Source organism: Pipra filicauda, unplaced genomic scaffold, assembly GCF_003945595.2.
Source record: "Pipra filicauda isolate LSUMZ 115617 unplaced genomic scaffold, ASM394559v2 scaffold1196_size23001_pilon, whole genome shotgun sequence".
Taxonomy (NCBI): Eukaryota; Metazoa; Chordata; class Aves; order Passeriformes; family Pipridae; genus Pipra; species Pipra filicauda.
Genome location: NW_024103647.1, coordinates 873 through 14,085, shown reverse-complemented (window position 1 = coordinate 14,085; position 13,213 = coordinate 873). Strand labels below are relative to the sequence as shown.

The following is a 13,213-nucleotide window of genomic DNA, read 5'->3' as shown; positions in this document are numbered from 1 at the left end:
CTTAGTTTTGTCCCACATAGTGCTTAGTACAGATGCCTGAGTTTGATGTGGCTTTGTGTTAAGTCCCTCCATCTGTGACTTATAGTCTTGTGACAGCAATAGCTTCCTTATTTCCCTATATCAGTGATTGATATGGACTCTCAAATGTCTTAGTTTTGAGAGCAAGGATTGTGTGTCAGAACAAAGATTGATAAGAGAAGTTTGTTATGACCTGACCACGTGTTTGAGATACTCTCAAGAAGAGAGAACACACTAGAACATCTGGAACCATAAAAGGAAAACATGGGGAATGGGACGTTCCCAAGAGATGACCAAAAACTCTCAAAAGACCCCTATGAATATCCAAAAAAGTCCACAAATATATTTAATGTATATGCATGGATTTAGGAACTGTAATGAATATGTAATAAAAATTTGATGAATACGTGCTAGCTTTATGAATATAACCTGGTCTGTTTGGTTGCTGGGTGTGCATGTTCTGTGGAGCTTTTCACACTCACCCAGCAGGGTGTGGACTCAAACCTAACAGACTGGTTCATGAGCTTGTTTACTGGTTTTTGGTGACAACTGGAGAGGGCCACGGCACTCAGGTCTCACCAAGGAGAATCCTGACCCCAGGTCATCACTCCTCATGCTACCTGCAGGCAGCCTTGGGGCACGGAGCTGTTTCCCAGGGTCTTTGCTCCTGTCTCATGGAGAAGCCATGGCTGGGATCAGAGGTGAACTCTGGCACAGCTCAGGGGAGCCCTTGGGTGATGAGCCAAAGCCTGGAGGCATTTGAGCAGCTGGGAACTTTCCTGTCAGCAGGACCAGAGTGCCCCAGGCTGGAATCACCTACCTCTTCTGTATCCCTTGTGCACTCAGGTCATCACTTCTGCCCATACTGACGCATCCGTGCCCCCAGAAATCCTGGAACCTCTCAGACCTGCACTCAGAAGTGTCCATGAGGGAACGGTGATGATGTAGGCCAGGAAATGCAATGTCAGGGTAGTGGGAATCACCACCTCATGCCATACCATTCATTCCCTGAGGTGTTTCCGTTCCTTGGGATCATGCAGGAAAATTGTCACTTATGCAGCACGGCCTTTGGGCCCTGAGGCACTGTGGGGCCAGTATAAAAGCCAGCCGAACTGGTGGCTCTCTCAACCCCTTCTGTCACCTCCTTCTCCTCAGCAAGCCGGTGAGTGGGAAGCCCCTTTCTCCTCCCCCCTCTCTAGACAGGGTCGGCTTTGCAGCCCATCCTGCCCTTGGTCTTTGTGGGAGTGCCGGGGATGGTGGTCGTGTGGGCAGAGGGGAGGCGGTCTTGTTAGGACAGAGGCGGAGGCTGGGCTGCGGGGGGCGTTTTCCTACAGATGAGGAGGAGCAGCCTGGGCTGTCTGATCTCGGAAGGCCTGCTGGGACAGGGAAGGCTCCTTGTTGGCCCCTGCGGCAGAGCTCTCCCTCCCCAAGCAGAGCAGCTGCATTGGCTCCTGGCTGGTGCTTTTGCCGGCTGTTGCTGAGGTGTGCGTGTGCTCTGCTTCCTCCCTGCCCTGTGTGCCAGTGCAGCCCCCCGGCTCGAGCCATGTGTGCCCTGAGGTGGCCAGCGTGCCAGCCCTGCAACCCTTGATGCCACCCGCGGCCGGACCCCGCTGGCCCACAGCTGAAATGAGTGCTGTGTCAGGCAGGGCCAGAGCTCCACCGTCGTCATTGAGCCGCCGGCTGTGCTGGTGACCCTGCCCGGGCCCATCCTCAGCTCCTTCCCACAGAACACCGTGGTGGGATCCTCCACCTCCGCTGCCGTTGGCAGCATCCTCAGCTGTGATGGAGTGCCCATCAACTCCGGGGGCTTTGACCTCTCCTGCATCACCAGCTGCTACCGTGGCAGATGTCCCCCCTGCTAAAGCCCCTGCAAACCTCCTTGGCCAACAACCTGCAAGACCTCTCATCATGCTGCTGCACTGAAAACACAACGCTGGGACATTGCATTTAGACTTTATGGCTCTTGTTTCCTTCTTCTCCTCTCTTCTCTCTCTTCCCTTCCTTTTCTGTCACCACCACCCAATGCCACCCTCCTGGGGACCTTTTGGCCTCCCTGCCTCTGCAGCCCAGGCAGAGGGACACTCCCCCTGCATCTTCGGGGCTGCCGCTGGTGCCCCCTGTGAGCCACCTCCTTTGCTTCTTTAGACTCAATAAAGTTGTTTTGCATCCAAGCCTGGGACTCTGAGTTCTCCTTCCTCCCATGGCAAGTCTTCCAGTCAGATCAGGAAGAAGGTGGAGGAAGCAGTGGTCATTTTCCCTTCAGTGGATTTCAATTTTTGTTCTTTCCCTTGCAGCTCACAAACACATCCCTGACTGAGGGGGTGGTTAGACACCGGAAAAAGTTACCAAGAACATTTGTGGATTCCTAAGCCTAATCCCTGGAAGTGTTCAAAGTCAGATTGGACAGCGATTTAAGCACTGTGGTTTAGTGGGTGGCATCCTGTCCATGGAGTGGGGGGGAGCTTGTGGAAATAAATGTTTTTTAGGATACTTTCCAGTTAAACCAGTCTAAGATTCCATGATTTGAAAGGAATTCACTTTGATAGAGGAATCAGCAGTGTGAGAAATGTGCTCAGCAATGGGCAGCACTGAGTCCCTTCTGGAGACAGCTGGAACGGACTCTCACACACACAGGGCAGGAGCCACTGGACTCTTCTCACAGAGCCCAGCCTGGCAGCCTTCTCCCCCAGCTCCCAAACCTTGCCACATTTACACAATACAGGGGGTCCAAAGCACAATTAGATGAATAACAAGTTCAACTACAAAGCACCAGCCCAGGCATCAGACAGGGATGGATGTAAATGTGAATAACCTAAAGAAAAGTGATAGCACTGCTCCCTAGGCAAAGAGGGAATTTGCCTGGCCTCTCTCTTGATGGAGGAGATGGGTTTGATCCATTTGGTCCCAAAGCACATGTCCCTGCCTGCCTAGACACAGTTGCTGGCAACTCTGATTCAGCTTTTTGGGGAGCTATGGAAGTCCTGGTGCTCAAACACCAAAACGACTCCACAGCTCTTTGACTGTCCTAGTACCACCCAGAATGTCTGTCCTACATCTCCCAGCAGAGTGACATCTCGACCCTGATCCCTCCAGTTCCACACCCATTTGGCACAGGGTCTCAGCAACATTCCGCCAACAGGGAATTGATTCAGGGATCAGGGCCTGCACAGTGGGCAGGAGTTATTGGCTTTCCCCCTGAACAGAAAGCAAGAAATGGAGGGTGCAAGAGGCAGAGGCTGCATTTCAGTTCTCTGGACACTCCTCTGCAGGGTCGAAGGCAGCACCATTCAGCTGTAGATTGGCTCCTTCTGGTGGGGGCAACCGGCTACTCTGTGGTGCTCACGGACACACCAAGGGCAGATCCAGTGTTGGAACCTTCCACTGCCCTCCTGATGGGGATCCCACACACACAGACTGACACACATGTGTGCCTTGAGCCCTGCAAAAATCTGAACACGCTTAGAAGGACAGAAAAACATAAAGAAGTGGGAACTGTGCTGAGGAGATGTTAGGAACCCCTCTGCAAAACAGTATGCAAGTACCCTAGTGTGGCATGATGGATAGGTTTACAATTTAGAGGGGGCTTGGAATTCTGGGGCAAAATGCAGTATCTACTCCCTAGAAGGGAATGTGGCCATCATGCTCTTCATACAATAGAATCATCTGCTCAGAGGAACAGAACAGATAGTGGAACAGAGTGGAAACTACTTGGCCCCCCTCCATTCAAACGCCAGCAGAAAGGGGGAACATTGTGGGACTCTGAAGGTCATGAGACCATACGGTGTCTGTCAGCCAAGGGAGAATCAAGGTGTTCTGCTGCTGAGCCAACAACCATGCCAAACCCCCTCTGGAGGTGCCAAAGCACCACCACCCCCCTCTCATTAGGTGTGGCAAGACAATTTTACGCCAACCAGAAATAAACAGTATTTATGACTAAAGCCACCCAAGCTCCCCAAAAACACAAACAAAGAGTATAAAAGTATGTTGGGGATGGGGGAAAGTTGGGAGAGGGCTCCACCAAAACTGCTGGGGTCAGTCAAGGGGCTGAGCCCATCTCTTCCCCCCACAGGGACACCTATTGCAGAAGCATAATACTCTACACATGTTAACTCTTGCTTTTAGGACTAGAGCTTGTGCTTGCTTAATATATATCAGTAGATTGCTTTAAAACACATTTTTGTAGCCAGACACTGTCACTGACAACCATAAAACTTATTAACCTGCCACAATTTGTATTATAAAGAGTGTTATTCCGTGAACTGTTAAGAGTGAGTCCTTTCACGTGCTGGCAGCAGATAACACTTTGGCAGGACCTGCTGAGGGGTCTTCATGTTGTTGGTTGAGCCCCCCCGATAAGGGCAGTCAAATCCCCTTTGATCTGTTGAATCTGTTGCTGAAGGGTCTCAGTACAAGACGCTGACACAAGGGTCACCCTGGTTGGACACAAGGGTCTCCACTTTCCTGGGGGCACCAACCAGCAAAACCTAAACCCTCCACTTTCACATGACACATGGGAATGGACCAGGCAAATGAAATGTACCTTGTCTTCCCAAAGGATCTGTAGAGAGTGTACAGAGAGAGGACAGGGTGAATGAGACCAGCACAACTTCCATGAGAGCACTTTAAACAGAGAACAGGGTCGAACCCTGCCAGCAGAACCTCAGTTGAGTGAAGCAAAGGGTGCCTGTCACAAACAGAAGGGAAGAGAAAGACAAAAGGATGTTTCATGGTCACTCTCATGGAAGTCCTTGGGAATGTGGGTAGAAATAACAAGAGCAGTATCCAGTTCATGAAAACTTTACCACAAAAAAACCACCCAGAAATGACACAGGTTCACATCACCTGCCTGCACGGGAAGACACCAGCCCTTGATCTGAGCCTTGTGCCTGCAATGATGTCTTTATGTCCTGGAAATCCTTGGGCCTCTCATCCCAACATTTACAGAATTCTTCCTACGGGAAAGCACGTGGAATGCACAGGAAATGAAAAGGCAGCAGTGCAGGAAACCAGGACACAGCCCCTACCATTAGCTGGGATGGTTCACATTTGACATGAGCTGGTCAGAAAATTATGACTTGCACAAAGGTGCCTGTGGGCCTGACGCAGTGCAGGACTGCTATAAAAGGCAGCCCAAGTCTCTGCTCTCTCACCCACTTCTCTCATCACCTCCACCTTGGGAATCAGGTGAGAGGAAAATGCCATTCTTCTTCTTCTGCTTCACCTGATATGGGCTGTGCTAGGCCAGGGCTGGGAGCTGCTTCTGCTGGGAGAGGGAAGGGGAGAGAAGGTGTTGTGCAGAGAGAGGCTGGGACTTGGCTGAGGAGGCTGCTGGGCTTTGGGCTGGGCAGTGTCATGTGGTGCAGGAGGTGCCTTGTCTGCAGGGGGGTTGGGTGCAGGGCTGCTTCTCATGTGTGTCTGCTTTGTGCTTCTCCCTGCCCTGTGTGCCAGGTGCCCCTGTGAGCCAGAGACATGTCGTGCTGCCAGCCCTGCAACCCTTGCTGCCAGCCCTGCGGCCCGACCCCGCTGGCCAACAGCTGCAATGAGTGCTGTGTCAGGCAGTGCCAGAGCTCCACTGTTGCCATCCAACCCTCTGCTGTGGTGGTGACCCTGCCCGGGCCCATCCTCAGCTCCTTCCCACAGAACACCGTGGTGGGATCCTCCACCTCCGCTGCCGTTGGCAGCATCCTCAGCTGTGATGGAGTGCCCATCAACTCCGGGGGCTTTGACCTCTCCTGCATCACCAGCTGCTACCGTGGCAGATGTCCCCCCTGCTAAAGCCTCTGCAAACCTCCTCGGCCAACAACCTGCAAGACCTCTCATCATGCTGCTGACCTCTCATCATGCACTGAAAACACAACGCTGGGACATTGCATTTAGACTTTATGGCTCTTGTTTCCTTCTTCTCTGTTCTCTCTCTTCCCTTCCTTTCCTGTCACCAGCACCCAATGCCACCCTCCTGGGGACCTTTTGGCCTCCCTGCCTCTGCAGCCCAGGCAGAGGGACACCCCCCCTGCATCTTAGTGGCTGCTGCTGGTGCCCTCTGTGAGCCACCTCCTTTGCTTCTTTAGACTCAATAAAGTTGTTTTGCATCCAAGCCGTGCTCTCCAAGTCCTCCTTCCTTCAGTGGCAACTCTTCCATTCAGCTGAGAGAAAATGATGGACAGAGTCGAGGGTGGGACTCCTTTCAGTGGGTTTTTCTTTATGCCCTTTCCCTTGGAGCTCACAAACTTATTCCTTGGGATTCCACAGCAAAGACCATCAGGCAGAAGATGGCTCCAAGAAGTGTCAGGTGTGGGAATGGGAAACAGCAATGGCTGGACACAGCCCACAACCTCATCCCTTCCTACACCTCCCTTACACTGACTGTTCTGCCCAGCTTGTGTCCAGGCAGGCAGGGCTGGGGTGTTTCATGTGTCAGGATTGGGATCAGCCACACAAAAGAGCTTATTGGGATCAGCTGTTCTATGGAGCCCTTTGTAGGTGGGTGCACCATGAAGAAAGCTGTGGTACTGTGAAAAGCCAGCACTCGAAAAGAATCCTGGCAGGCATATCCACTGCCGTGGAGAGAAGCCCACAATGGAGCAAGTCCTACTGCCAGGACCTGTGAGCCTGTCAAGGAGTAACGTTGGAGCATTTTGTTCCTAAAGGACTGTACCCTTTGGAAATGACCCACCCTGTTGCAGGGGACCCACAGTGAAGCAGGGGAGCAGAGTGGCAGGAAGGAGTGCAGAGACTTCCAGAATGGGCTGAGCACAACCCCCTTTCCCTCTCCCCCCGTGCCACTGGTGGAGGGAGAAGAAGGTGGAGAAGTGTAGGGATAAATAAGTCTTTTTGTGGAAGATTTTGTTACTGAGGAGTTAGTTATTATGCTTAGAAAAGGCTTCCCTTGCCAGCTTTTGCAAAATATTGCAGTTCTCTCCCCTCTTTCCTTGCAGAAGCTTGCTCTCTGATGGGAGAGGAGAGAGCAGATGCCATAGGCCTTCTCATTCCAGCGGGGAGAGTGGGGGGGAGCAGACATAATGGAAACTCGAAGGAGGAAACAGGAGGTGCCTTTTTCCACTGGAGGCCTGGTGCACCACCTCATCAAGAAATGGTCCTTGCATCTGAAATAAAACTTATTTTTTAATCCTTCCTGGCATTCTTGGGAAGATTACCTGCACATGTTTTACCTCACAAGAAGTCTTCAGCGAAGCTGAGACCAGGAAGAAAGGAAACAGGGGGGAATGTGGGTTTAAATTTGCTAATATTTCACTTTACTCAACTCCATGGGAAATTTGCAATAAGTTAAATCTATTTCCCCAACATGAATCACCTTTATCTGGGACAGTAATTGCTGAGTGTTTCCCCTGACCTTACTTTGACCCCTCACCTTGGCATTGTATTTTCTCCCCTCGCCCAGGTGAGGGTGGGCAGTGATAGAATCTCCTCATGGGCACCAGGCTGTTTGCCAAGATCAACCCATCATGACCTTGAAACACCTTGTTTACTAATTCCCTGAGCAGCCTGAACTCTGCTGGTTGCCTGGGGGAAGAGACCCACCCCCACCTGGCTACAACCTCCTTTCAAAGAGTTGTAGAGAGTGAGGAGGTCTCCCCTGAGCCTCCTCTTCTGCAGGCTAAACCCCCCCAGCTCCCTCAGCATCCCCTCACAGGATACACCCTCTAGGCACTTCACCAGCTCCATTGCCCTTCTCTGGACTCACTCCAGCACCTCAATGTCCTTCCTCAGCTGAGGGGCCCAGAACTGGACACAGCACTCGAGGTGTGACCTCACCAGTGCACAGTAGACAGGCACAGTCACTGCCCTGGTTCTGCTGGACACTATTCCTGATACAGACCAGGATGCCCTTGGCCTTCTTGCCCACCTGAGCCCACTGTGGCTCATGTTCAGCCACTATCCACCAGCAGCCCCAAGTCCTCTTCCACTGGGCCTCTTTCCAAGTGCTCTGCCCCCAGCCTGTAGAGCTGCAGGGGGTTATTGTGGCCAAAGTGTAGGACCTGACATATGGTCTTGTAGAACCTCACCCTGCTGGATTGGACAATGTATCCAGCCTGTCCAGATCCTTCTGCAGAGGGAACATTCCATCATAGCTCCCTGATAGCTTCACAGCTCCGGCCAGCGAGACCTGCTCCATTGTTGGCTTCACTCTTCTGCAGTGGACATTCCTACCAGGAATCTTTTCTGGTACAGGCTCTTCACAGGGTCGTGGCGTTCTTCATGGTACATCTGCATGAAAAAGGCTTCCACAGAACAGTTGATCCCAATCCACTCTTTTAGGTGGTTGATCCCAATCCTGACACATGAAACACCCCAGCCCTGCCTGTCTGGACACAAGCTGGGCAGAACAGTCAGTGTAAGGGAGGTGTAGGAAGGGATGAGGTTGTGGGCTGTGTCCAGCCATTGCTGTTTCCCATTCCCACACCTGACACTTCTTGGAGCCATCTTCTGCCTGATGGTCTTTGCTGTGGAATCCCAAGGAATAAGTTTGTGAGCTCCAAGGGAAAGGGCATAAAGAAAAACCCACTGAAAGGAGTCCCACCCTCGACTCTGTCCATCATTTTCTCTCAGCTGAATGTAAGAGTTGCCACTGAAGGAAGGAGGACTTGGAGACCACGGCTTGGATGCAAAACAACTTTATTGAGTCTAAAGAAGCAAAGGAGGTGGCTCACAGAGGGCACCAGCAGCAGCCACTAAGGTGCAGGGGGGGTGTCCCTCTGCCTGGGCTGCAGAGGCAGGGAGGCCAAAAGGTCCCCAGGAGGGTGGCATTGGGTTCGTGGTGACAGAAGAAAAGGAGGGAAGAGATAGAAGACGAACGGAGAAGAAGGCAACACACGAGCCATAAAGTCAAATGCAATGTCCAAGCGTTGGTCGTTGTGTTGTTTCAGTTGCAGCAGCATGATGCGAGGATGGTCTTGCAGTTTGTTGGCACGGAGGTCTTGCAGGGGCTTTAGCAGGGGGGACATCTGCCACGGTAGCAGCTGGTGATGCAGGAGAGGTCAAAGCCCCCGGAGTTGATGGGCGCTCCATCACAGCTGAGGATGCTGCCAACGGCAGCGGAGGTGGAGGATCCCACCACGGTGTTCTGTGGGAAGGAGCTGAGGATGGGCCCGGGCAGGGTCACCAGCACAGCCGGCGGCTCAATGACGACGGTGGAGCTCTGGCACTGCCTGACACAGCACTCATTGCAGCTGTTGGCCAGCGGGGTCGGGCCGCAGGGCTGGCAGCAAGGGTTGCAGGGCTGGCACTGCTGGCACTTCTCAGGGCACGACATGGCTTGAGCCTGGGGCTGCACCTGGCACACAGGGCAGGGAGGAAGCAGAGCACACGCACACCTCAGCAACAGCCGGCAAAGCACCACCAGGAAGCCAAGGCAGCTGCTGCTGCTTGGGGAGGGAGAGGCTCTGCAGGGGCCAACAAGGGAGCCTTTCCCTGAGCCCAGCAGGGCCTTCAGAGATCAGACAGGCCCAGGCTGCTCCTGCCTCAGCTGTAGGAAAACAGCCCCCTCAGCCCAGCCTCCGCCTCTGTCCCTAACAGACGCTCTCCCCTCTGCCCACACGACCACCATCCCCGAGCACTCCCACAAGACCAAGGAGCAGGGATGGGCTGCAAAGCTCGACCCTGTGCTAGAGAGGGGGGAGGAGAAAGGGGCTTCCCACTCACCGGCTTGCTGAGGAGAAGGAGGTGACAGAAGGGGTTGAGAGAGCCACCAGTTCGGCTGGCTTTTATACTGGCCCCACAGTGCCTCAGGGCCCAAAGGCCGTGCTGCGTAAGTGACAATTTTCCTGCATGATCCCAAGGAACGGAAACACCTCAGGGAATGAATGGTATGGCATGAGGTGGTGATTCCCACTACCCTGACATTGCATTTCCTGGCCTACATCATCACCGTTCCCTCATGGACACTTCTGAGTGCAGGTCTGAGAGGTTCCAGGATTTCTGGGGGCAAGAATGTGTCAGTATGGGCAGAAGTGATGACCTGAGTGCACAAGGGATACAGAAGAGGCAGGTGATTCCAACCTGGGGCACTCTGGTGGATTTCTGTAATGCTTCCTGACTTCTGTAATTCCTACTGGCAGGAAGGGTCCCAGCTACTCCCAGCCCTCCGTTCCTTGGCTCTTCACCCAAAGTCCTCCCCTGAATGTGGGTCTTGCCCTGCTGGTCAAAACACTTTGGCTTCCTTCGGTGCCTGGACAGTCCCTGAGGCTCCTCTGGCACTGCTGCCTGAGCATCTGTGCTGCTCAGAGGCCCCCTCCCTGCTCTGGCAGGGAGCTCCCCGGCAGCTCCTCACTCCCATCCCATCCCCTCTGCCCCCTGTGCTGATCCCCAGGAATGGGTGGGGGAGTGTGACCATGCCCTGGAGCGTGTGAGTGTCTGCACATCCCTGTGCTTGTGCTCCCCTAGGAACACACCCCTGGGAGCCTCTGGCCTGCAGTGTCTCTCTGTGCACAGGGGAAAGCACTTGAGTGCAACCTGCTGTGTGAGTCCTTGGGCATGTTTGCTGTGTCTGTGCATCTGGGTTTGTCCTTGTGCTCCCTGGGCAGGTTGGGAATGTGTCAGTGCCTGCGGGGGTGTCCTCAGCTGTGTCTGAGCTCATGGCTGAGCCCAACCATTCCAAGGCCTGTAGTGACATCCCTCCTCAACAGTGCCGGGCACTGGCACAGTCCCAGCTCCCCCTTTTCTGAGGAGAGCTCGTTACTGGAAAAGTGATATTTCTTTAAAAAGAGTCTATGCAGCCTTTGGTGAAGATGTGAAAAATATCTTTTAAGTTTAGCACAGTAGTGTTTGATCCCTATATTCATGGTTAATACTTAGTTTTGTCCCACATAGTGCTTAGTACAGATGCCTGAGTTTGATGTGGCTTTGTGTTAAGTCCCTCCATCTGTGACTTATAGTCTTGTGACAGCAATAGCTTCCTTATTTCCCTATATCAGTGATTGATATGGACTCTCAAATGTCTTAGTTTTGAGAGCAAGGATTGTGTGTCAGAACAAAGATTGATAAGAGAAGTTTGTTATGACCTGACCACGTGTTTGAGATACTCTCAAGAAGAGAGAACACACTAGAACATCTGGAACCATAAAAGGAAAACATGGGGAATGGGACGTTCCCAAGAGATGACCAAAAACTCTCAAAAGACCCCTATGAATATCCAAAAAAGTCCACAAATATATTTAATGTATATGCATGGATTTAGGAACTGTAATGAATATGTAATAAAAATTTGATGAATACGTGCTAGCTTTATGAATATAACCTGGTCTGTTTGGTTGCTGGGTGTGCATGTTCTGTGGAGCTTTTCACACTCACCCAGCAGGGTGTGGACTCAAACCTAACAGACTGGTTCATGAGCTTGTTTACTGGTTTTTGGTGACAACTGGAGAGGGCCACGGCACTCAGGTCTCACCAAGGAGAATCCTGACCCCAGGTCATCACTCCTCATGCTACCTGCAGGCAGCCTTGGGGCACGGAGCTGTTTCCCAGGGTCTTTGCTCCTGTCTCATGGAGAAGCCATGGCTGGGATCAGAGGTGAACTCTGGCACAGCTCAGGGGAGCCCTTGGGTGATGAGCCAAAGCCTGGAGGCATTTGAGCAGCTGGGAACTTTCCTGTCAGCAGGACCAGAGTGCCCCAGGCTGGAATCACCTACCTCTTCTGTATCCCTTGTGCACTCAGGTCATCACTTCTGCCCATACTGACGCATCCTTGCCCCTAGAGTGGGGGGGAGCTTGTGGAAATAAATGATTTTTAGGATACTTTCCAGTTAAACCAGTCTAAGATTCCATGATTTGAATGGAATTCACTTTGATAGAGGAATCAGCAGTGTTAGAAATGTGCTCAGCAATGGGCAGCACTGAGTCCCTTCTGGAGACAGCTGGAACGGACTCTCACACACACAGGGCAGGAGCCACTGGACACTTCTCACAGAGCCCAGCCTGGCAGCCTTCTCCCCCAGCTCCCAAACCTTGCCACATTTACACAATACAGGGGGTCCAACGCAGAGCAAAGCACAATTAGATGAATAACAAGTTCAACTACAAAGCACCAGCCCAGGCATCAGACAGGGATGGATGTAAATGTGAATAACCTAAAGAAAAGTGATAGCACTGCTCCCTAGGCAAAGAGGGAATTTGCCTGGCCTCTCTCTTGATGGAGGAGATGGGTTTGATCCATTTGGTCCCAAAGCACATGTCCCTGCCTGCCTAGACACAGTTGCTGGCAACTCTGATTCAGCTTTTTGGGGAGCTATGGAAGTCCTGGTGCTCAAACACCAAAACGACTCCACAGCTCTTTGACTGTCCTAGTACCACCCAGAATGTCTGTCCTACATCTCCCAGCAGAGTGACATCTCGACCCTGATCCCTCCAGTTCCACACCCATTTGGCACAGGGTCTCAGCAACATTCCGCCAACAGGGAATTGATTCAGGGATCAGGGCCTGCACAGTGGGCAGGAGTTATTGGCTTTCCCCCTGAACAGAAAGCAAGAAATGGAGGGTGCAAGAGGCAGAGGCTGCATTTCAGTTCTCTGGACACTCCTCTGCAGGGTCGAAGGCAGCACCATTCAGCTGTAGATTGGCTCCTTCTGGTGGGGGCAACCGGCTACTCTGTGGTGCTCACGGACACACCAAGGGCAGATCCAGTGCTGGAACCTTCCACTGCCCTCCTGATGGGGATCCCACACACACAGACTGACACACATGTGTGCCTTGAGCCCTGCAAAAATCTGGACACGTTTAGAAAGACAGAAAAACATAAAGAAGTGGGAACTGTGCTGAGGAGATGTTAGGAACCCCTCTGCAAAACAGTATGCAAGTACCCTAGTGTGGCATGATGGATAGGTTTACAATTTAGAGGAGGCTTGGAATTCTGGGGCAAAATGCAGTATCTACTCCCTAGAAGGGAATGTGGCCATCATGCTCTTCATACAATAGAATCATCTGCTCAGAGGAACAGAACAGATAGTGGAACAGAGTGGAAACTACTTGGCCCCCCTCCATTCAAACGCCAGCAGAAAGGGGGAACATTGTGGGACTCTGAAGGTCATGAGACCATACGGTGTCTGTCAGCCAAGGGAGAATCAAGGTGTTCTGCTGCTGAGCCAACAACCATGCCAAACCCCCTCTGGAGGTGCCAAAGCACCACCACCCCCCTCTCATTAGGTGTGGCAAGACAATTTTACGCCAACCAGAAATAAACAG

At 52.4% G+C, this 13,213-nt stretch overlaps 2 protein-coding genes across 2 annotated transcripts; one reads left to right on the top strand and one right to left on the bottom strand.

The window, feature by feature from the left end:
- The first annotated feature begins 5,469 nt into the window (after window positions 1-5,469).
- Window positions 5,470-5,793, top strand: LOC113992835 (feather keratin Cos1-2-like). The gene has a single exon (XM_027730506.2). It carries the CDS (start codon window positions 5,488-5,490, stop codon window positions 5,791-5,793), a length of 306 nt encoding a protein of 101 aa, XP_027586307.1. The 5' UTR covers window positions 5,470-5,487.
- Window positions 5,794-8,965: 3,172 nt separating this feature from the next.
- On the bottom strand, window positions 8,966-9,289 carry LOC113992838 (feather keratin Cos2-2-like). Its single transcript, XM_027730510.2, has one exon. It carries the CDS (start codon window positions 9,287-9,289, stop codon window positions 8,966-8,968), a length of 324 nt encoding a protein of 107 aa, XP_027586311.2.
- Window positions 9,290-13,213: the final 3,924 nt, after the last annotated feature.

What these genes read in the sequence shown, in the direction of transcription:
- LOC113992835 (XM_027730506.2), top strand. Translation starts at nt 5,488, where the DNA reads ATGTCGTGCTGCCAGCCCTGCAACCCTTGCTGCCAGCCCTGCGGCCCG.
- LOC113992838 (XM_027730510.2), bottom strand. Translation starts at nt 9,289, where the DNA reads ATGTCGTGCCCTGAGAAGTGCCAGCAGTGCCAGCCCTGCAACCCTTGC.